General features: G+C 37.5%; 1 protein-coding gene across 7 annotated transcripts in view; it reads left to right on the forward strand.

The window, feature by feature from the left end:
- LOC106884182 (glutamate receptor-interacting protein 2) overlaps window positions 1–25627 on the forward strand; it is a 537293-nt gene that overhangs the window by 155593 nt on the left and 356073 nt on the right. Inside the window, exon 1 of one of the 7 annotated variants that reach the window (XM_052965776.1) lies at window positions 21043–21500. The exons of the other annotated variants lie outside the window; for them this stretch is intronic. Within the exon in view, the coding sequence (XP_052821736.1) occupies window positions 21449–21500 (52 nt within the window). The 5' untranslated portion in view covers window positions 21043–21448. Of the gene's footprint in view, window positions 1–21042; window positions 21501–25627 lie in introns of those variants that run through there. 7 annotated transcript variants of the gene reach the window in all.

The raw sequence follows: 25627 nt of genomic DNA on the forward strand, positions 1-25627 counted from the left end.
CACACACACACACACACACACACAAAGTATGTGAGGGATCATAAGATGATATATCATAGCTGTTAATGTATTTATGTAAATATATGCAAATTTATTCGTTGGGTTTCTTTTTGACAAAACTTTGTTTTGTTTCAAGAAAGTCTCATTAATGAATCCCCCCCTCACATCATCTGCACCACCCCTAACTATTCTGCACCACCCCAGCTTTACCTCATTCTCACCAGTCATATTTCATCTTTACCTCATTTCCACCCTACCTCATTCCCACCACCACCACCGTCATAATCTACCCAATATGCAAGATCAGTAAGATGAGGGATGTAAGTCCCAGTTGGGTTCATATGTCCCCCGGGTAGGGAGGCAGAGGTGTCATTTTGACAGCCAGGGTAGGGTTGTACTTCATATTAATTGGGTGGAGTGTTTTGATTCAACTCACTTGTCTTATTATTGTTGTTGTTGTTGTTGGTGGTGGTGGTGATGTTGTTGCTGCTATTGTTGGCAGTGGTGGTGGTGATGTTGAAGTTGCAATTGTTGTTGGTGGTGATGTTGCTGATGATGTCGATGCTCTTGTTGATAATGAATTTTCCTTCTCTTTTTCACTCTCTCAACTTTTTACTTGTACATTTTCTTCACCCAAATTTTTCTCTTTTGATTTTTTTAATCTTTCTTCTCAATTCTCCTTCCTATCATTCTTCTCATATTTATTTATTTTTTCTTTTCATTTCTTTCTCTTTGCTTTTTTTTATTTCTTTTTTTTTTCTCTCTCATATACTTTTTTTTAGTAAATCTTTCTCCACACCACATTTATCTTAAATCTCCATAACCAAATACATACTCCCACGCATGCACACACACACAGACACGCATATTGAATATTAATGGTGTATTATTCATGTAGATTTTTAAAATTCTGTACGGGTATATGTCCTTAGACACACACACACACACACACACACACACACACACACACACACACACTCTTACACATACATGTGTCAAAATTGGTAATTATCCATCTATTATAACCAGAGGCAATTATATAAGAAATGAAGAGTCCCCAATGCTTTCAGCTGACCTGCTAGATATAGCAGCAGCTAAATACTCCTATTGCTTGGAAAAACAATAAAAGAAGGAAGGATGCACTGGATAACGTAGTCCTAAATTGATTTTCTCAATATAAGATAAGGTGGCCATGGTAAGAATGTCTGCTTGTTCTGTATTGACTTGGGCTAAGAAGCCTCTATATGTTGATCTATATATTGAAAAGACAGTTTTGTATCCTGGGTGGGAATATGTAGTCTGTTACTAAATAAGTTGCCCTCGGGGTTAGAAGCTTGCTTTGCAACCATTGTGTTTCATGTTCAGTTCCCACTAGGACAAGTGTCTTCTCTTATAATCCTGAGTCAATCAATGCCTTCTGTGTGAATTTGGTAGATGGTGTGTTGAATCCACTTGTATGTGTGTCTTTGTATCTGTGTTTGCCTCTCCCAACACTTGATAGCTAATGTTAGTTTGTTTATGATCCCGTAACTTAGTAGTTTGACAAAAGAGATTGATAGAATAAATACCAGAGTTAAAACGAAAACGAAGTACTGAGGTTGATTTATTCAAATAAAATCTTTCAAGGTTGTACCAGCATGGCCAGTTCAATGTCTTAAAACAAGTAAAAGAAGATATATATATATAAAAGCACCCACTACACTCTCTGAGTAGTTGGCGTTAGGAAGGGCATCCAGCTGTAGAAACTCTGCCAAATTAGACTGGAGCCTGGAGTTGCCATCCGGTTTCACCAGTCCTCAGTCAAATCGTCCAACCCATGCTAGCATGGAAAGCGGACGTTAAACGATGATGATGATGATGATGATATATATAAAGGAATTAAAAGTAATGCTATGCTACTTTGTAATAATCCTTGAGCTGGCAGAATTGTTAGCACACTGGACATAAATTATTATTATCATGGCGGCAAGCTGACAGAATCGTTACCATGCAGACCAAAATGGTTTGCAGTATTTCGTCCGTCTTTACATTCTGAGTTCAAATTCCACTGAGGTTGACTTTGCCTTTCATCCTTTTGGAGTCAATTAAATAAGTACTAGTTGAGCACTGGGGTCGATGTAATCGACTTGACGCCTTCCCCCAAATTTAAGGCCTTGTGCTTCCAGTAGAAAGGATTATTATTATTATACAAGAGTAGATATTAAAACGATGATGCTGATGTTAAACTTTGTGTTTGCGCTAAATAATCGCAGGACTATAATATGAATTGGAGTTCTAAATGAAAGCTGTTGCATAATTTAAGTTTTAAATCTTTCTCTCTCTCATATGTATAAATACACACACACACACACAGGGAGAGGCTTTTCAAAGTCAATCGCAAGGCACTGGTTTGCCTGAGGCTATAGTAGAAAACACATGCTGAAGATGTCAAATAATGGGATTGACCCCCAAACGATATGGCTGGGAAGAGAATTTCTTAAATTCAGCCTTGCTTGCATACTTGTGCACTCAAACACACCACAACACACATCACCACACACACGCACACACACACACCTCACCACACCTCACCACACACACACACACAGAGGCATATATCCAGTGTGTTCTCATATTGTTCTCCAAATAACCATTCTATATTGATTAGAACTGGGATGTTTCTAAGTTGATATCTGACTCGGTTATTTATAGAGGAGGAGATAGATGGGTGTTATCTCACATTGCATATTGGTGCTTATTGGTCTAAACTGAAATTTCAATTATATCAGCTATAGTCCTTATCTACTTTGAATACAACCAAAGAATTATTGTTCTTCCACATCATCCCTTTAATCGTCATCATCGTCATCATGTTCAGGTTTTAATGCCAGCAGTTGTTACTTTTACAAAAGTCTACCTCTTCATTGCCTCCAATCTTAGATCTGTTTTAACTATCTGACCTCACATTTTCTTCTGCTTCTTTGCTATCTACTCATGGAGCCAGTACGTGATCTCTTGGTCCACCAGAATAGATAAATCTTTCACAAATCATGGCCTACTGCCTTATTCTTTTTATTCTCAGGTTTTTGTTGGAATACACTGCCTTTGCTTCAGTTAAGTTTGAAAATAAAGAATTTAGTAAAATTACTTTGTCGTTAAGCTGATGCTTAGAACAAAACGTTTAACATAAAATTCTGATAGGTTTCAACTTGGATCACTTTAGAATAGGAAATTTGTATAATAGAAGCAGGGGTGGTCTCAAGTGGATTGATATCAAAAGAGTTAGAGAATTAAAAAAATAAAACATAAAAGAAAGATGACATTGGATAGTATACATCCAGTTACAATATTTGGAATGGTCACAGGTGGAATGTCTTTCAACATATATCTATTTACTTCATGTTGAGTTAGGGTTAAACACTATCACTTTTTGGTTTCCACCCATTTACCCATCAGGCATCATTCATTCTCAGCATATGATTATCATTGCAATCTTGGTTTTAATGTCTGTTTTCCCATGTTATCAGGGTTTTGATGAATCTGAAATTGAACAACATCTTCCCATGGAATTTAAACACTGCATAATTTCATAGGGAACCAGTATTCTTAGTTCACAAATTAACTTTATCTTATTTCTCTCTAACATAAGCAGCTTCCTCTACCAACTACTACTACTTATTTTTTTTCATTTCAACATACAACATTCAATTGCATTACCTGTCACTTCTGACATAATACAAGCTTTATAACTATCCCATCTTCATACATACACACTTCCATCTGCCCATCAAACAGCTGAATGTTATCCACATCACGCTTGACAGTCTAGAGTTCTGCAAAAGAGCATTACTTCTCTTATGACGAATCTTTATCAAAAATTGCTTTAAAGTCCAGTCACATTTTAAAATCAAGTCTGTTTTTAGCATTGTTTATAAGTTAATTTATCACATCCAATATAACCTATCCCATTTGTTCCTTTCCAGTGGCTCCAGATCATTTTCATTTACTGAACATGGTCATTGTTAATATCCACTTTCCAAGCTGGCATGGGTACCACTGTTTGACATGGCTCTAATGTCATCTTTGGCATGGTTTCTTTGACTGGATGCACTTTCTAAAGCTTGCCACTTTACAAAATGTACCGGATGCTTTTCATGCCATCAGCATGAATACTAATGAAGCTATTCTTTTTAATAATATTAATTATATGGATTTCACAATTGAGCTAATCATCAATGCATGGTTGACAGTCAATTTTTGAGGGAAGATATTAGTCTCAGTTGAAAATGCACCTGAGCTATTATCATTGTTTCTGTGAGTTTTCCAATAAATTAAGGTGACAAACTATTTAATGTTTGTATTTTTCTGAGATGAATTTATAGAGAAGTTTGTAACAATTTTCTTCATCTTGGATATGGTTTTGACATGATTTGATTGGCATTCTTTCCAGTTGTCTCTAGGTAACATCCCTAAGTTATTCCTAACTATCTGATGACGATTGGAAAGAATGCTAATTCAAGCATTGTAACAGAAGTGTGGAAAATATTCTGAAAGACAAACATTAACTTTGTCTTTGTTCATTATCAGGTACCATTTAAAGGTAGCCAGGCTAGATAGAATTAAATGCTTTTACCCATTATACCACATATAAATAGTCTACATATAAGTAACATAAGATAGATGTAAACTCATTAGTGGCAGTCATATTGGATTAAACTTGGCGCCATTTTACTAGTGTTGATTCTCAGTTACTGTTACATAGACTACTGCTTTTATTTTCCATTGTTTTCACTGAATTTCTTTGTCTGTAATGGAATCTTAATGATATGCTTTCCTTCTTCACACTATACATGCTTGCCATTCCTGACTTTATAGTTTTCACCTCTGATTTTTAAAGATCTTCATATTTCTGCGATTCTAGCTTTTATGCTCTCTCCCTATCTTCTTTCTACAGCTTACCGTAAGAGTACGAGTTTCATATTTTTCTGTTATTAGACAGACATGGTTGTGTGGTTAAGAAGGTTGCTATGCAACCATGTGGTTTTGGATCCCATTGTGTTCTACCTTGGGCAAGTGCCTTTCGCTTACTAAAGTCCTGGGCTTACCAGTGTCTTGAGTGAATTTCGTAGATGGAAACTGTGTGGAAGCCCAACATGTGTGTGCGTGTGCATTTGTATGTGTATGTATAAATGTGTGTATGCATGCATGTGTGTGTGTATATATGCATGCATGTGTGTGTTTGTATGTATGCATGCATGTGTGTGTGCATGCATGTGTGTATGCATGTGTGTGTGCATGTGTGTGCATGCATGTGTTTGTATGCATGTGTGCATATGTGTGTGTATATGCATGTATATATATGTATGTATGTTTGTGTATATGCATGCATGTGAACATATATGTATGTGTATATATAAGCACACATGTATATGTATGTGTTTTTCATCGTTGCGTTTGTCACCCCTCTGCTACTGTTGGTTTGTTTACAACCCCATAACTTAATATGACAGGAACACGTGAAAGATAAAGATAACTCGATTTGTCACAAAAACCCACATAGAACAGAACATTAATAACATAAATTTAATCCTCATTGCATTGCTAATAACGAAGACTTTTATTATAGATTTCTTTAAAAAAAAAAGTATTTTTGATTAGACTATTATTCTTGTTATAGATTTATCTATAAAAAGGAATTCATGAATGAAACAAAAGCATGAGGAAAGGATAGATTTTCAGGTAAGATGAAATTCGAGATGGTTCTACTTGCTGTTCACTACTCACCTAGTTCTGTCTCAGGCTACTTACTGATTATCTGTAACCTGTGATACAACAATACCTTCGATATCTTTAGATCAATATAAAAAAATATATATATATAACAATTGATTTCCAATGATGTTGGTAAACATTATTTGCTTTTAATATTTATTCATAAATGTACTTTCTGGGAGTTTGTATTTTTAGCTAAATGCACATATTTGCATTGTTTTTGTTGTCAATACCAGATATAAACACATACACAGACATGCAGACACATGCTAAGAAAAGAGCTGCTATTTGGTTACATCAGCCTACTAGAAATAGCAGCCAAATTTCCCTAAAATCATACTTGTTAAACTTATGTTCCAAACACCAGCCTAACGATGAAAACATTTTTTAGTAAATTCTTCACTCTTTTCAAAATCATATTTCTGTTGAAATACAGTCTTTGTTTCAAGTAATTTTGAAAACAAGGAAGAATTTTCTAAAATAATTTTGTCAATATTATGCCAATGTTTAGGAGATAAATTGAACACAAAATTCTCATTGAAGGCTTTACTTTAGATCACGTTAAAACAGAAAATTTTTATCGGGACCAAAGGCAGTGTCAGGAAGGTTGGTATCAAAATGGTTAAATAATCATAGTATACATTGGATAATGCAGTTTTGCATCACCCCTAAAAGAGAAAGGTTGATCATAGCTGGAATATCTTTGGTGCTAGGGCTACTCAGTGATGCATGACCTTGGGCTAAATGGCAACATGCAGACAGATGTTCCTGAGGTATGTGTGTAATATGAATCTAAAGGCTGGATACAGATGAAGTGAGGTGGAATGTGGGTATTGGAGTTATCAGGTGATATATGAGAAGAGTAACTGATATTGTCTGTTGTTAGACTACCATTAGATTGTTGTGAATGGTGGCCAGGATGGATAAAAGATAGTAAATATTGGATGATAATAAGTAAAGATTAGGAATTACTTGCAACAATACCCTCCTTGCCTTAGAATTGACTAAAACACAAAAACTACCAAATGTGCAGGTGCTGCATTAAAAGCCTGTCCGATGCAAGTTAGGTTGAGAGAGAAAAAACTGACATAAGAATGGTAGTGTTGTTAAGGAGTTCACTTTTCAACAACGTAGTTCTGGGTTCAGTTCTTCAGTATGATTCTAGGGTGCGTTTGCTATCATAGCCTTGAATTGACTGCTAATGTGGGAGTAACATTTGGTATACAGAAATGATGCAAAAGCTCATCACATTCATCATCACTTAGCTTCTGTTTTCCATGCTGTCATGGGTTTGATGGTTTGATATATATTTCCATTAAACGTGGATGTTCTATTAGTACAAACTACACTGCAGTAGTTACCTTGAGAAAAACTCTCATATTGGCTTTTGGTGCAAAATACACTTTTGTTTATACCACTAGTGGGTCAGCATGGAAGGTGAATGTTAAACAATGATGATATATATATATATATATATAAGCAAAATAGCTGGTTGTAAAATCTCAAGAAGAGATCAGAGTAGTAACTATACTAAAAAGTAAAGTTAGTCGCCACATCAAAGTGGTTGTTCCATGTAACCACCAGTAACCAGCTGGCAGACAATCTGCCAGGGGTTAGACTAGTAGTAACATGGGGCAGCCACTTTGATGTGGCAACTGACTTTACTTTATATATATATATATTATATATAAAATTTTTACAGTCTTTTCCTTGTAAAACTCAATATGTATTCTATTAAAAAGTATTGAATGACCCTTCAGTTTAATTCTAAATTATTTCTGTATATAACTTCACACAAACACACACACATATAGACAGACAGATATCTGTTCAGTTGTGGTTCTAATTTTACAGCAAGTTTGTGTGAAGGCGCGTGGCTTAGCGGTTAGGGCATTCGGCTCACAATTGTAAGGTCGTGTGTTCGATTCCCGGCGACACGTTGTGTCCTTGAGCAAGACACTTTATTTCACGTTGCTCCAGTCCACTCAGCTAGCAAAAATGAGTAGTACCTATATTTCAAAGGGCCGCCCTTGTCATGCTATGTGTCACGCTGAGTCTCCCTGAGAACTACGTTGGGTGTACACATGTCTGTGGATTGCTCAGTCAGTTGCACGTTAATTTCACGAGCTGGCTGTTCTGCTGATCGTATCAGCTGGGACCCTCGTCATCGTAACTGACGGAGTGCTCCTTACAGCAAGTTTAAAAGGGACACTTACTAACGTGAGGATGGGGTATCAAGACTGAGAAGATTCAAATCTATGATGAAATTCATGTTGGTTGAGAATCTGTCACACCAGATCACTCCCACTGCCCTCTGTGTTCAGATCCTGTTGAGATCAACTTTGTATAAATATGGTTATACACACTTTCTGGATACAATGCAGGCATAGCCATTTCATTGAGAAGTTTGTTTCCCAACCACATGGTCCTGGGTTCAGTCCCATTGCATAGAAACCTTGGGCATATGTCTTCTACAATGGCCCTAGGCTGACCAATGCCTTGTGAGTGAATTTGGTAAATGGAAACTGAGAGGAAGCCAGTTGTATATATATGTTGGTGTGTGTGTGTGTATTTGTATTGTTGTTGTCCCTCATCATTGTTTGATAACTGGAGTTGTTTTGTTTATGTCCCTATATTTTAGTAAAAGAGGCCAATAGAATAAGTGCCAGACTTTAAAGCGAATAAGGACTGGGTTGATTTGTTTGACTAAACCCTTGAAGGCTGAGCCCCAACATAACTACAATCCAATAACTAAAACAGATTCTGTGTGTGTGTGTGTGCGTGTGTGTGTGCGCACGTGTGTGTGTGTGTGTATGTGTAAAACTGTTGAAGTACCTCTCCACTTCTGTTCAAGACAGAAGTCATATTCTTCAGTAGAAATATCTGTAATATTGCCACAGTTCTAACTGATCCGAAGATAAGTTATTGTTGGTGTGAGGGTTAAGTGAGAGAAAAACTGAATGATAGAGAAGGGGCGTGAGATAGGCTGGATGGGTAAATGGGTAAGAAGTGAGAAAGAGAATGGGGGGGGGGCTACATTAACTGGATGATTGGATCTGGTGGGGTTGTGAAGAAGGGGGCGGGTGACTGGATGGATGCTGGAATGCGGGGAGGATAAGAGAGAAAGGGAGAAGGGGAAAGAGAAATGGATAGATTAATTGGATGTTAAGATGCAATGAAGAGACGGAGAAACAGCAGATAAACTGAATGGATGATTCGGTCTGATGAGAAGTGGGGAGGAAAGGCAGACGAGGTGCGGGAGGGGTAATAGGATGTGTGGAAGGAGGAGAAACAGATAGAAAGAAAAAGAGAAAGAGAGAGAGAGAGAGAGAGATTAAATCAATCAATGAAGGCCAAAATGTTACTTTGGTAATAAACTGAATATAATGAAGAAGTTGTGTATGTAATGGAAAAATGTATTTTAGAGGAATTTTATATATAACTGTACAGTGAAGAGAATTATAGCAGGCTGTGTCGATAAGACTCTGACCTCCAGGTCAAAAGACTGACAGCTTTTTCTCCCTGGCCAAGTCTACTTAACACTTAATGGGAACCAAAACGAATGTTGTTGTTTGCTCCCGGTCAGTGTCTTCAGTTGTGTACGACTGATAAAAATAATTCTGAAGATGTATCCTGAAAGTCATCACCAACATCACCATTGTTTTAACGTCCCGGTCCACATTTCCATGCTTGCATGGGGAGGACGGAGTTTATTGAGGCAGATTCTTTAACAGCTGAACACCCTGCCTGTTGCAAACTCTCACCTGTTTCCAAACAAAGGAATAGATTTTTCTCCTTGGCCAGACATGGTTTTGCAGAATTTGGGAAAAGAATGACACTGAACGTAATATTTCCTCTTGGCCAGATAAATTTTCATAGAAGATTGGAATGAATGACAACATTTGTACGATGAGGATATTTTCTCAAAACCGTCACATGATGTCAGCACAAGGAGAGAGAGAGAGAGAGAGAGAGAGAGACAGACAGAGAAAGAGAGAGAGGGACACACACACACACACACACAGTGGCCTACCAAATTCACTCACAAGGCTTTTATTCGCCTAGAGCTACAGTAAGAAGACACTATTCAAAGTTGCTGAGTTGCAGGACTGAACCAAAAACCATGTATTTGAGAAGCAAACTTTTGAATCATGCAGCCAGCTTGCACATCTATACTCACACACACACACATATGTGAAACATTTTAAGGGTCTCCCACCAGCCTCTTTGTGATTAAACATCTGTTCAGGCCAGAAACTGTATCTTTCAATAGAAATAATGATATTTTTATTTAGTGCCTCAATACCAACTATCTGTCAAGTCTGAAGATTATAAAGATAATTGTTGATGTGAGGGCTTCATTCTGCATAATCATCATCATCATCATCATCGTCGTCATTTAATGTCTGCTCTCCATGCTGTGGATATACAGAATAGAGAGAAACAGGGTAGGAGCAGATAGAGTGTATAGATGTATGACATGACTTTCTGTCAGCAAACCCCCACTATAACCCCCACATTGCCCAGTGAGAGAAGTATAAGCTATAATGCTGTTAAGACACCTCTGATGCTTGTGGTAGATTTGAACTCAAGACTTACACGATCTAGGTGTTAGTTAAACACCATACTTCTCTCAGCCATTTCACCTCTTTTACAGGACAAACATTTTATCACTCAGCTGTTGCAATTCTTTGCCATATGTCAGAATAGAGCAAACAGATGCAGAAATGTTAGATAAACATACAAACCAAAGGCATATCTCACCTCTCCCTCTTTCTAACACCACCCCTACCTTTGCTTTCATGATTATTTTCCTTATTGTCTTTAGTTTGTTTAATCTAAATTAGTCATCCTGTGCGCCACACCTGAGCATTGGAAGCACTACAAGTTTATGGTACCCTGCACATCTCGTGTGAAATAGTCACCCTTAGCTGGTTTTTTCTTACTTTGTAATTAAAGGCAAATTTAGTGTTACATTTTACTTGCTTCAATCACTGAATACAGCCATGTTGGGGGAACTGCCTTGAAGGGTTTTAGTTGAACATATCAACCTCTAGCGCTTATATTGTTTTAAGTCTGGTGTTTATTTTATTGGTGGGGCATGACAGACTCAGATGCACGCATGCACACACACACACACACACACACACATACTTGTCAGGCTTCCTTCCACACAGTTTATCTTTTACTTGTTTCAGTCACTGAACTGTGGCCATGCTGGGGCACCAACTTGAAGAATTTTAGTGGAATGAATCAACACCAGTACTTATTTTTAAAGATTGCTACTTTTTTTGTCAGTCCCTTTTGCTGAGTCGCTAAGTTATGGGAACGTAAACACACCAACACTAGTTGTCAAACGGTGACAGGAGGCAGGCGCGTGCGCACACACACACACACACACACACACACTCACACGTGTGTGCACATGACTGGCTTCTTTCAGTTTCTTCCTCACAAGACTTCAGTCAGTCTGAAGCTACAGTAAAAGGCATTTACCCAAGATGCAATGCAATGGGACTGAACTTGGAACCATGCCACTGATCCACACCGGCATCTGTAGTTTTCATCTATGAAATCCACTCACAAGGCATTAGCTGGCCTGGAACTACTGTAGAACACACTTTCCCAAGATGCTGTGCCATGGGACCGAACCTGAATCCACACGGTTGAGAAGCAAAGTTCTTAACTGTGCAGCCATGTACCCATGGTTATATTTTCAACATCACCCTCACCTCCCGCACACATACATTCATGCACATATATGATTAAAAATGAAAAAGTATTTTACTGTATATAACAATGACTTCATTTTTCTGGAAGAGTTTTATGAAAAACACAGATTTTAATAATCCATTTTTATTCTTCCAATCTGTTTTGTTCCTTGATACTTTTACAGATACAATTAAATTACATTCTTTTTACCCCTGAACAATGCATAGCTCAAAGTAATATGTACTGCAGACAACAGCTAAGCCTAATGATATCTGATAACCTTTCTTGCAGACAACCTGCTAAATATATAACTAAATCTCCCTTAAATCACACCTTATCTTATTAAAAAGCAAAAGTCAACATGTGATAGTGCTGCTGTTGTTGTTGGCACTCCGTCGCTTACGACGTCGAGGGTTCCAGTTGATCCGATCAACGGAACAGCCTGCTCGTGAAATTAACGTGCAAGTGGCTGAGCACTCCACAGACACGTGTACTCTTAACGTAGTTCTCGGGGATATTCAGCATGACACAGAGTGTGACAAGGCTGGCCCTTTGAATTACAGGTACAACAGAAACAGGAAGTAAGAGTGAGAGAAAGTTGTGGTGAAAGAGTACAGCAGGGTTCGCCACCATCCCTGCCGGAGCCTTGTGGAGCTTTAGGTGTTTTCGCTCAATAAACACTCACAACGCCTGGTCTGGGAATCGAAACCACGATCCTATGACCGTGAGTCCGCTGCCCTAACCACTGGGTCATTGCGCCTCCACTGTGATAGTGTAGTCCTAGATAAACTTTGTCTGGAAAACAAAATGGGATGTTTGTGGTTGAAATGTCTTTGATAATAGTTCTCCTTGATCAGCATTGATCTGGTGCTAACATCATTGTCACCATTATTTATTCTCACACCAAAAAGCAGTTATCAACCTGCTAGAAATAACAGCCAAATCCAAATCTCATGAATCACAGTCTACTCACCAAAAAGGAAGCAGACATTGGGTATTGTAGAAAAGACAGGATGGTCATGGAAAAAAATACTTTGCTCTTAGGTCCACTTGACTAGGGCTAAACAACACACCTATTCAAATTAGGCTTACCACACTATTCTGCCTTTAAGAGAATGTAAGAAGATACGAACGTAATTGTTTTGTAGGGTTGTATAATTAGCTGAAGGAAATTGTAAAATAACGAACACCCACACACACACACGCTTATGTGGAGAGAAAACACCTGTTAAATAGATGAATTAACTTTGCATTCACAATACATGTGCAAAATTTAATTATCCTCTCTCAGCAGGTGCCCCTTTTCATATGTGTTTAAATATAAATAAATGAAATGTGACTCCACTCTGACAAACCATTTCCAGTAAAAAAAAAAAGTACTTTTGAAATTCCAAAAGAAAAAAATGGTAAACAAATATATAAAAAAGAATCCATTATTCTCCAGTTACTTTATTCTCAAATAAATTCTTTGTAAATGTTTTCTGAATGTGTGTGTGTTTTTGTGCCCTTGTTAGTTCACCCATCCATCATTTGACAACTGATGTTGGTTTCTTTACATCCCTTTGACTTAACGGTGTGGTGAAGGTGACTGACAGAATAAGTACCAGACTTTAAAAGTAAATCCTGCGGGCAATCTAGTCAACTGCTCCAGTATGGCTGCAGTTAAAAGATAAAGCACCTTAGACTTGGAGCTTTCTCTGTGCGAAAATCCATGTTGGCAATTTCAAAGAACGGTTGGCAAATAGACTGTAAAACCTTGTGGATTGTTGACCAAGACAAGTCTTGAAGACTTGAATTATAGGAATGAAGGTAGGAGAATCAATTTTAAATGTGGTGTTTAGAAAGCAGTTGGAAGTGAGAAAGAAAGGGCCCATCATTTGGGTCTTGAAAAGACTGTTTGAGGATTTTGAATTAATGCCATGTATCATGGACAAATCACTCATCTCTAAGATATTTGGTTCTTACACAGTGCTCCCACTACTTCCAGCAGGGCTTGATTAAGAGACCCATAGAGGCCCTTAGCACTCAAAAGATTTTGGTACCTCCATATATAATTCGAAATGTAAACAATAATAAACCATAAAATGAATTTTTATTTTTCAAAATGAAACAAAACTAACAGTAAGATGGGAAATAATGTTTATTTTTGTATACTTCCACTTTATCTATATTTGAAAAGTTTCCTCTTAGATTTTTTAATTGCAAAATAAATCTTTAATCAGATTCTCAAAATTAATCTTACGTAAAACGTCTGCTTCTATACTTTGTAGAGATAAGGCATTCCGAATATTATCTTAGCAAGTTTAAAGTGATTTCTTTTGTGCCATAAACCATTTACCATTTCTATGGTGCCCCCCCCCCCCCCACACACACACTTTCCTTGATGCTCTAAGCATGTGCTTATTTTGCTTAATGGTTAATTCAGCACTAACCTCTAGTGTTGAGCTGTGCTTTTTTCTATGGTAATCATAATATAGCTGAGTGGAATAGTCTAATGGAAGATAAATGTCCTAGCCATGGATATGGCATAGACTATGAACAGTGGCCTCTTTAAGTGGTTAGTGGTAAGCCAATACCCTACCATTTCAGCTAGTTTAAATTTTGGGTGTGAAACATATATTCTGGATGACATGTTTTGAAAAATATTTGGAAGAAAGATCGAATTCCCTTGTTGGGTAAGTATATATCAGAAGTTACAAATTTCTCATTACCAATTTTTTTCACATAAATTAGTCAATATGGGAAATAATAACAAATTTGGAACAACCATATTAAAATATCTGAATCATTAACATTTATTTATTTATTTTTATTGGTGTTTAAAGCTGTTTGAAATACAGTTTTACATAAAGCAATATTTACTAAGATCGGTGTTGGCTTGGCTGTGTGGTCAAGAAGCTCTCTGTGTAATCATGTGATTTTGGTATCAGTCCTACAGCATGGTACTTTGGCCAAGTGTCTTCTATTATGGCCTCAATCCAACTAATGCTTTGTGAATGAATTCATGAATTTGGTAAACAGAAACTGTATAGAAACCCTCTCTCTCTCTATATATATATATATGTATGTATATATATAAATTTGTAGTATAAGATATGGATTCAGAGAATCATGCGACTATCACAGAAAGCTCCTCCAACAGACTCGGCAAACAATCCACAGAGTAAACCAATCCAGAGATGTGTAATGCAGAATGTCCATACAGCTGAAATCCAGATCTAACGTATAGTCTGTGTCTGTTACCCCTCCCCCACGACACCACTAGAGAATTGGTGCTGGTTTGTTTATGTCCCTGTAACTTACTCTGTCAGTATCTTTTGCTGAGCTGCTAAGTACCAAACTTTAAAAGAAACAAAAAAAAAACAAAGAAAAATATAAGTACTGTGATCAATTTGACTAAAAAAACTTTCATAACAGTGCCCCAGCATGGCCACACTCAAATCACCAAAAACAAGTAAAATACAAGAGCACTCAGAGAGCACAGACCTCCATCAAGGCAACACCAATGTCCTCTCTGAAATAAACTCGACTGCTCTCACAAATGAGAATACTAAAAATGAACCTGGCCGCTCTCAAAAATTAAGTAAAAAAAACAGGAAAATAATCCAGAATCCTTGTTTGGTACCAGATCGATCCCAAGATCTAATCAGTTTGTGCCAGTCATAAGGCCAAACATTTCTGAAAGTTTCATTTAAATCCATCCAATGGTTCTTGAGATATCTTGTCCACGGACAATCAAACAAACACAACTGAAAACAATACCTCTGCCTTCACTATGGTGGAGGTAATAAAACATAGAGGTTACTGGAATTTCATGTAACAATTTATGTAACAAGATTTTGACCGAAATTTTAATTCAGAAATTATTGATTTGATATTGAAAGAATTGATTTTAATAGACATGTAGTAAATCTTTGGGAAATATTGAGTAATAGATAATTAGTGTATAGCAAATGAGCAGAAAGGACTGTATTAAAAACAAACATCATTTTGGAGGAAGGAAAATTAAGCTAAGTGTTTATCATGGCATCTGGAAGATAAGAGGTTGGTGGTGGGCCTGGAAGAGTTGGTGGAAGTGAAGAGAAGAGATATGAGAATGAAGGGGTTTTGACAGTGGTTGGCAGTATAGGTAGGAGATTCAGAAGAGCAGATGTCAGTTTAGTAACTATAGACTCAGAAGAAGGTCCCAGAACAATGGGTGGAGTAATATCTAGATTGTTTTGTCAGTATGATAGCTTTTCTAAGTGTATATGTGTTTGTTGTGTGGACATACACTTCTGTGTGTGTGTGTGTGTGTGTGTGTGTTCATGTGTATTTACATTAGAACACACGAAGCACTGCGGCTGATCTACCGAACCAAGCTTGATAAATAAATAAATAAAAGAAATGCTTTTGCATTGAAACTTTAGGCCTGACTTTCAGTGCTGCTAACCCTAATCTATGAAACCGCTTTAAAAGTAACTAAACTCCAGCAATAAAAGTAACTACTACTCCAACATCAAGACTGAAATCGTTGATTTAAAATTAATAAAGTGTAAAAATTCATGAAGTCGCTTTATGGCAATTTGAACTGCTAAAAATAATAGCAAAATATTCTCTCAAATCGCATTTTATCAACCAAAAATGAAGCATGGGTTAGATTGAAATGTAAGGTTGAAATTCTTAGGACTATCAACCTCATGAAGATAAATAGTTTGGCTGTATGGCTAAGTCTGCTTCCCATCCATGAGGTTTTAGGTTCAGTTCCACTGCATGGCACATTGGGCAAGTGTCTTCTATAATACTGGGATCCAAAACTTTGTAAGGGGATTTAGTAGATGGAAACTGAAAGAAGCCCATATATGTATGCAGCTATGTATATGTGTGTCTCCTTGTCTTGGCATTATGCATCAGTTATAAACGAATGGTACTATTATACAATGTCCATCCAAGGGGAAATATTACTGTTTCTTGGAAACAGTTGAAGGTGGGAGGCAGGAAGAGCATCCAGACATAGGAAATTTACTGAAATGAATTCCATCTGGTTTATGCAAACAGGGAAAAATGAACTTTAAAACAATAACGATTATCTTTAATTTGTTTCAGTCGTTAGGTGGCTATGCTGGAGCATCACTTTAAAGAGTTTTTAGACAAATGAATTGACCTCAGTACTTCTTTTTTAAAGCCTGATACTCAGTCTATCAGTCCCTTTTGATGAATCACTAAGTTACGACGATGTAAACTAATCAACACCAGTTGTCAAGCAAGTGGCGGAGGACACACACGAATACAAAGACACATACATACACATATATATGATGGGATTCTTTCAGTTTCCCTCTACTAAATTCACAAGGTTTTGGTTGGCCTGAGGCTATTTTAGAAGACATTTACCCAAGGTACCATACAGTGGGACTGAACCTGGAACCATGAGATTGGAAAGCAAACATCTTAGCATGCAACCATGCCAGCACCTATATATGATGATGATGATGATTTGCATACACACCAGAACATCATGTAGAAATAATATATCTGAAATCTCAAAGATGGAGATGGATGTGGTTGGAATGTGTTCAATTCTAAGTCAAGACTTATTTGGTCAAGGACAATCCAGGGATTTAACAACAACAAGATAAATTGTAAAATCATTACCAACAAACTAATCAGATGAATCTTAAAAATAATGTCCAACACTGTCTCTTTTCTGTTCATATGAATAGTCTGATATTTATGTTCTAATCTATTAAGTTGGATTCTTAGAATCTCTCTGTCTAGAGACTTAGCAGTAGTGTTGAAATCATGACAAACAGTGATTTGGAACCAAAATAATTGCTATTTACAGTTATGGTTTTCCAAATATCCCCTACTCAGGAATAAAAAAAAAAAAATTATAGCAACCCTTTACTAAAACCAAATAACATCTGCTGAAAATAACTCCACCCTGAAATTCTACTCCTTAGAATGGCAATTCTTAAACTATAGGTTGCAATGTAATTCTTAAAGGGTTGCGAAGACAACAATCTTTTACTTTTGAAATATTTGATAAAATGTAAAATATTCATGAATATGTTACATAAGCCACAAGCAAAATGGCTACAACACAACATCATAACATTCATTGCAAATAAAAACTGACAAAAAAAAATTCCCTGAGAAAACTACTGAATGTTAATTTTATTAAATTTTTGGAAAATTGCTTTTTGTTTAAATATTAAAAGAGGGGACATAGAAAAGGATTATTGATTTTGCCAATGGATTATAATAGTAAAAGGTTGTAGTCACCTCTCTAGAACACAGAGGTGAAATGTGCCATTATTAAGATTTTTGAATGGAGAAGTTCAAGATTTTGACATGCACCAAAGAGTTACATCAAACAATGAAAAGATGCTGTCAATTGCAAAAGGTGTGACCAGATTGTATAAGAGTGAAATCAATATATATATATATATGCATGTGTATATAAATAAAACAACTGGTTTGACATTAGGAGATCCTAGTTCCTGTGGAAGATTTTAAATACCACCTGGATAAGTCTCCCTTCCAGCATCATCAGTATAGAGTAACCATCAGGGACTCACTGGGCTTATTGATTACACACACTCACACACAGTCATTGAAAGAGTCTATGCCAGGGCAGAGAACCCTATTTCATGCTAGGGATGAAGTGTCTTCATGTAAGAACTTGTGAAGTAAGGACATTTATACTGAAAAAATTAACTTTTAATTCTACAAACTGACAGGAAATCAAAATTAGAAACACAGTCAAATCAAAATCAAAATGAAAATTGTAGTTCTGGCCGATGCCAGTGCCGCCCAAATGGCACCCATACTGGTGGCACGTAATAAGTACCATTCAAGCTTGGGTCGATGCCAGTGCTGCCTGACTGGCTCCCTGTGCCTGTGACATGTAAAAAGCACCATCTGAACGTGGTCGATGCCAGTCCCCACCCCAACTGGCTCCTGTGCTTGTGGCATGTAAAAAGCACCATCTGAACATGGTCGATGCTAGTCCCCACCCTGACTGGCTCCCTGTGCCTGTGGCATGTAAAACGCACCATCAGAACATGGTTGATGCCAGTCCCTACCCTGACTGGCTCCCATGCCAGTGGCATGTAAGAAGAACCCACTACACTCTCAGAGAGGTTGGCATTAGGAAAGGCATCCAGCTGTAGAAACCTCGCCAGATCAGACTGAGCCTGGTGCAACTTACTGGCTCGCCAGTTCCCAGTCAAACCATCCAACCCATGCCGGCATGGAAAGTGGACGTTAAATGATGATGATGATGATGATGATGATAGGAAAGCAGTACATTTTGAATTCCTGTTGCTTATTGTGAAGGCACTTGGCCTGGTGGTTAGGGTGTTAGTTATCTTTTACTTGTTTCAGTCATTAGACTGCGGCCATGCTGGGGCTCTGCCTTGAAGCATCTTTAGTTGAATGAATTGTCCCCAGTACTTCTTTCTTAAAACCTAGAACTTATTCTATCGCTCTCATTTGCCAAGCCACTAAGTTACAGTGACGTAAACACACACACACATGAAAGAAGCCCGTCGTTTCCGTCAACCAAAACTACTCACAAGATTTTGATAGGCCCAAGGCTAATGCAAGACACTAGCCCAAGGTGTCACGCAGTGAGACTGAACCTAGAACGATGTGGTTGGGAAGCAAGCTTCTTAACACACAGCCACGAGCATGCCTATTTAATAGAATTTTCTTTAAAGATGACATGAATTTGAGGGCATTCTAAGACTGGTGATTATTATAATTGATGTTTATTGTAAACATTTCACTGGTCAGTGCCTGCAGGATAATCTTGTGTGGTGTAAAATAAGAACTAAAGGTGGTTGCAGAAAAATCTGAGGTCAGTTCTGATTGAACAAACATGTGATTAACCTGTCTGAAGCTGCTCCTAATTCTAAGACAGAAATTTGTCCTATTTTAAAGTGATTTAAATTAAAACCTTCAATCAAAATTTCATATTAATTCATGTTCAAACCCTCAGCTTAATAATGACTAAGTAATTTCCCCAAATTCTTAATAATTTTTAAAATAAATTAAAACACAAGCAGCATGTTTTAACAGAAATATGGCAACGGAAAGGTTACATATCTCGGCCGTGATCAATTTATCTATTTTTCAGGCATAGTGTATCTTGGATTACATTATCTAATTTGTCATTTCGCCTTTTGCGATTTCACAGATTTAGCTGTTATTTCTAGCAAACCAAGCGTTGAGGCTTCTTCGAAAGCCTGTTAGATTTAAACAAGATCCGTTTGGCTCCATATACAAAGAGTTCTAAAATGTTTGTATTTATTAACACAGACATACTGGCTGCGTACAGTTAATGAGATGGATTACTGACCTCGGAGTTATGAGTTCAATTATTCTTACAATCGAAGAACACGATTCTATTTGCTTACACATTTCTTCTCTGAAGAGCCGCACCTAGATTATTATTCGTCTCCACCTCACCTTATGTCACACACATTTATACTCCTGTTTGTTTACGTTTCCTGGTCCGACTCATACTGACACAGACTATCACCAGCTTACCAATTCTTGTGACTAAACTTAATAATAGGATTACACCCACTCCTTTTTATGGTTGAGTAGCCACTTTATAAAACTGACTCCAACTTAGATAGATATATAGATAGATAGATAGACAGACAGACAGACAGACAGACAGATAGATAGATAGATAGATAGATAGATAGACAGACAGACAGACAGATAGATAGATAGATAGATAGATAGATATGTGTGTTGGGATCAATAATACGCCAAAATTAAATTTTGGAGGAAACAGTTTCTTTTAGCATGGAATTAAATATGTATAAATAGATTTTTATAATTGTGTGTGTATACATATATGCATGTGTATATATGTGTGTGTGGTGGGAGAAACGTTAGTATGTGTATATGTATATCTATGTACATCTCGGTCTCTTTAGTTCACTCGTTCTCAATCTCTGTGTATGTATGTTACACGTGTACGCTTGTATGTTGATTCACGTATGTATGTATGTATACATGCACATACGCGTGCGCGTTTATCCACACATCAACACGCACATTCGCGCGCGTCTAATTTCATATAAACGATGGGGAAACTTTTTTTTCCTCCTCAGTCCTTAATCGATACTCTATGATGCTAGACCCTATTATAAACGTATAATATCTGTATTATATCAGTATATCTACTAAACTGTACCAGTGTTCGCTTAATTATTTGCTGTTCTGCGTCTTTTTTTTTTCTTCATTCTCTTCTCTTCTTTCTACAACTTTACCGAAGCGTTTTTAAAACCTCATTCAGCATCATCGTAAGAGGTTTTTATATCCACTGTTTGATTATTCACTTCATGGCCATGCTCACACGCAACATCAAACAATACAGCATGAAATCTGCCTCTATCTACAACTATCATCACACAATCAACTACTACACACACATCTTCCACCTAACGCCACCATCACCACAATCACCACACCTATAGGGATACTATAGACTTCAGCTTGGCACCCCTCCAACTCTCTCTCTCTCTCTCCTTTGCAGTCTATCTGTCTCTCTCTGTCTTTCTTTTTCTCCTTCAGTCACATTCAGTAAATTCTAACTGTGGTGCCGAGTCGTTCCGTGCCGGTGGTGTGGTGCCGATATCGTACTGTGTGCCATGCAAGTCCGTTTATATAGCACTGGAATCAAAGCTTGTAATACTGTGACTTGACTGAAGGTGGGACGTGACCGAAAGAGTGGGAGTAGCAGAAGACTGGTCTGTTTTGTTGATAGTAGGAGTTTTGACATCTTTTACTCTAACTCTTTCGCTCTCTTTCTCTCGCACTTACTTTCTATCTGGTTCTCCCCGCCTCTTTGAGAAACGGGAGTGGGTGTGAGTTCTGCTTGCATGTCTTAGTCCCAGAGGAAGACCACCACATTTACTATTCTTACTCCTGTTGTGGAAACAATTGCTCTTGTTAGCAGCGTGCAACTTGCTACTCCAATGGAATGATGACACTATTCTGTAGCTGTGCCAATTCCCTCTCTTCAGATGAACAAGGTGAGAACATTTTCGGCGAATTTCGCTTTCCTTTTCTATTATTGTTCATTGTTTTGTTTTTCTTGTTTCATGTCTTCATTCACCCCTTTCACCCGGTCTTCTCATGTTTTCTTACCGATGTTTTCTTACTATAAGTGCTTACGAGGCTGTTTGAATACCGGTTAAGAATGTTTGTATTGTTTCTCTTACCTACACCATTATCATCACATCCATCAGCGTTATCATCATCGTTACAACCTATATCACAACCGTGCCTCCTCTTCGTACAGGTTTGAAATCGGTGCTCTTTCTCTCTGTCTCTTTCTTTCTTTCTTTCCTCTTTCACTTCCATTCTTCCTCAAGATTCTCTTTCATTCATTCACCCACCCTCTATTCTATTTTGGCTAACTTTGAATCGCTAACACTGGATTTTAGAGGAGAAAGTATCTGAGTATTGTCATGATGATGGTGGTACTAAGAATCGTTGCTGCTAGGTTTGTAATGGTGATGGTAAAGATTATACTAAGTTTGTGATGATGATAGTGGTGGTGATGATGATAATATTAAATCAGTGATGGTGGTGGTGGAGGTAGCGATGATACTAAATTTGTGATAAGGATGGAGGTGACGATGGTAACAGCGATGGTGCTAAGTTTGTGATGATATTGACAATGATGCTGCTGGTAGCGATTTTACTGAGTTTGTAACGATGATGATGGTGATAGCAATAATTCTAATTGCTAGCGATGATATTAAGTTTGTGGCGGTGTTGATGGTAGCGACGATGATAGTGATATAATAATGATGGTATTTGTACACAAGTTGTGGGTTGTACTCAAGGTAATATTGGCACTGTCTGTGATAATGATGGTGACGATGAGGATGATGATGATGATGGTGATGATGTAAAGTTTGCCAGTACTATTTCCTTATTTGCATCTGGCACTGTTGATAGCATGCTGTGTTATTTGCATGGCTGCGTGGTTTATGGTGCAACATTGCTAGTTCAGCCAAATCAATAATGTAGTGGTGGTGGTGGCGGTGGTTTTGGTTGTGAGGGTGGTGGCGGCGGCAGTTGTGGTCATTGGTAAACTTATGTCAAGCATTTCAGTACTGTTAAGAAAGAAGATGGAATGGAACGATGTAACAGTAAACAAAGACAGGCGGAGCAGCTCAAAAATATTTGTGAGACGACTGCATATGTTTTGGATGTGCATATTATACTTCGCATCCACATATAAACATGCATAAGCTGACATTGAAAAAATGCCGAGCAGATGGAACACTTGCTTGTAAATAGAATAATGAAAGAAGCTTACATGTAAATATACAAACATTGTCACACTTGTCACGTCTGAGAGCAAAATTCTTGTAAAATTCTGTTGAAAGTAGTAAGAATGCTTTCTTATTCTTACGAGCGTCAAGACGTATCAGGGAAGCAACATACGTGCAGACACATACACACATGTGTGTCATTGTGTGTATATGAATACAGGGGAGTGTATTTGTGTATGTATTTGTGAGTGATTGTGTGTGTGTATGTGTGTGCATGTATAATCGTATGTATGTATGTGTGTGTGTGTGTATGTATGGTATGTGTGATTGAATGTGTATATGTGTATGATTGTATGTGTTTGTGTATAATTGTATGTGTATATATATGTATATAAATGTGATTGTGTGTGTGTAATATCACACACACACACACACACACACACACACACACACACACACACACACACACATATATATATATATCTGTGTGTGTGTGTGTTTAAGTATTTAATCTATTAGATCTATATGAGAATTTCATACCGGTACATGTGTTGATATAATTAACTAATAAATATCAAAGATCTTCATTGGACATGAAAGCAGAGCATAGATCTAATGTTAATTAATAAAGTATAAATACACAGAGCATATCTAAATAATCACATGGTTCATAGCTGCTTCACTAATGAGATGAAGAACAAAAGTCCACTTTAGACAAACACTGCCAATAGACCATTCAGCTGATTGGCAAAAAAATTACTGTCCATCTACTTGAACAACTACCACTCCGTAGATGTGCTGTGTCTTCTCCTCAACCTCTTGTACTATACAACGATTGCTTCTCTTCTGAACTTAGTAACCTGCCCACTACTTTTGTCCTTGCCTACTCTTATCCCCTGTATCTCCTCTTTTTGTCATTCTGATGTGTTCTCATTGCTCCCAGGTCTTGTTGTAAATGGGTGTGGCTGTTTGGTTAAGGAGCTTACTTTGTGAGCATGTGGTTTTCGGTTCAATTCCACCATGCAGTACCTTGGTTAAATAAAGTGTCATCAGCTGTAGCTTTGGGCAGACTGATGCCTTGTGAGTGAATTTGGTAGACAGAAACTGTGGCAGTCCTTTGTGCGTGTGTGTGTGTATAAGTGTGTGTGTGTGTAAGTGTGTGTGTGTGTGTGTGTAAGTGTGTGTGTGTATATATAATGTGTGAGTATATATGTTTGTGTATGTGTATTGGAGCCTGGTATAGCCTTCTGGCTTGCCGGTCCTCAATCAAACCGTCCAACCCATGCCTACATGGAAAGCGGATGTTAAACGATGATGATATATGTATGTGTCTATCTGTTTGTCAACCCCACCTCTGTTTCACAATCGGTGTTGGTTTGTTTATGTCCCCATAACTCAGAAGTTTGGCAAAAGAAATCAATAGAACAATAGACTTAAGAATGATTAGTACTGGGGGCAATTTGTTCAACTAAAACCCTTTAAGGTGGTGCTCCAGCATGACCACTGTCCAATGACTGGAACAAGTAAAAAAAGAAGATAGAAAGATAAATCACTCTTTTCCTGTTTCTAGAATCCCCACCCTTTCTATGCTGTTGTTTAACCCCAGGTCAGAGCTGAATGAGTAGACATATGACCGAAGGCATTCTACCCTTGATCAGCCTGTCTTTTCAAACCTAGTTTATTCCATGATTAACAGCAGTCAATATCAAATTTTCACATTGGTTTTATTAACCTTTACCCTTTACCTTCTCCTTGTTCCAGTTACAGGATTCAGGTAATGTCAGGGCACTGTCTTGAAGGGTTTAGTTGAGCAAATTGATCCCAGTACTTATTTTTAAAACTTGGTACTTATTCTATTGGTCTCTTTTGTTGAACTGCTAAGTTAAGGACTGTCAACAAATATCGGTCGTCAAGAGATGCAGTTGGGTGGACACAAAGATATACACACACAAGCACACACACACACACACACACACACAAACACACACACACACACACACACACACACACACACACACACACACACACACACACACACACACACACACACACACACACAATATGCTTTCACACAACTTCCGTTTAACAAATTCAATCACAAGGCATTGGTTGGTCCACAGCTATAATAGAAGACACTTGTCCAAAGTGTTGCACTGTGGAATTGAACCTGAAAGCTTGTAGTTGCAAAGTGAGTTTAAAAAAAAAAAAATTTTGTATGTGTGACATGAGAGAAATTTGGCTGCTCTTTCTAGCAAATAGAGCACAAACTAAGGAGGTCCCTTGTTGTTTAATCCTCAGCTAGCTCTAATTAAATAGCCATGTGATTAGAAGGCATTCAATCATTACCATTCCATCTTTTTCCTATGTGCAGGGAACCCGTCAATCATATTATCTACTGCATCCCTTTTTAAGATGGTAGGGCACGATCAAAAAAGATTTGGTTTCTATTTCTAGTGGATCAACCAGCCATGCAGATGTTCTTGTGTTGGTTTGAGTTTCCCTCGTATATACTCTTTGGCATTGACCTTCAGTCGTTCCAACTAAGCCTCAACCATATTGATATCAGCAGTCTGTGATGGGGAGGGGCTATCATAATTATGGGCACTGCCCGACCTCCTCTTCCTTCCGACTTATTAATAATTAAAAAAAAAAACTTCCCTTCAAGTATATATTGACCACTTGACTGCTTTTGACCAGGAAACCACAAACACATGAATGCACGCATGCACGGGCACATACATATGTGCATTTGTGTGTATATGTTTATAATGTGTGTATATGTGTATATATATATATATATACATATACATACCAACTCTCTCACCAATATATACATATATATATATATATATATATATATATATATATATATA

The sequence above is a fragment of the Octopus bimaculoides genome, chromosome 1 (genome assembly GCF_001194135.2).
Source record: "Octopus bimaculoides isolate UCB-OBI-ISO-001 chromosome 1, ASM119413v2, whole genome shotgun sequence".
Taxonomy (NCBI): Eukaryota; Metazoa; Mollusca; class Cephalopoda; order Octopoda; family Octopodidae; genus Octopus; species Octopus bimaculoides.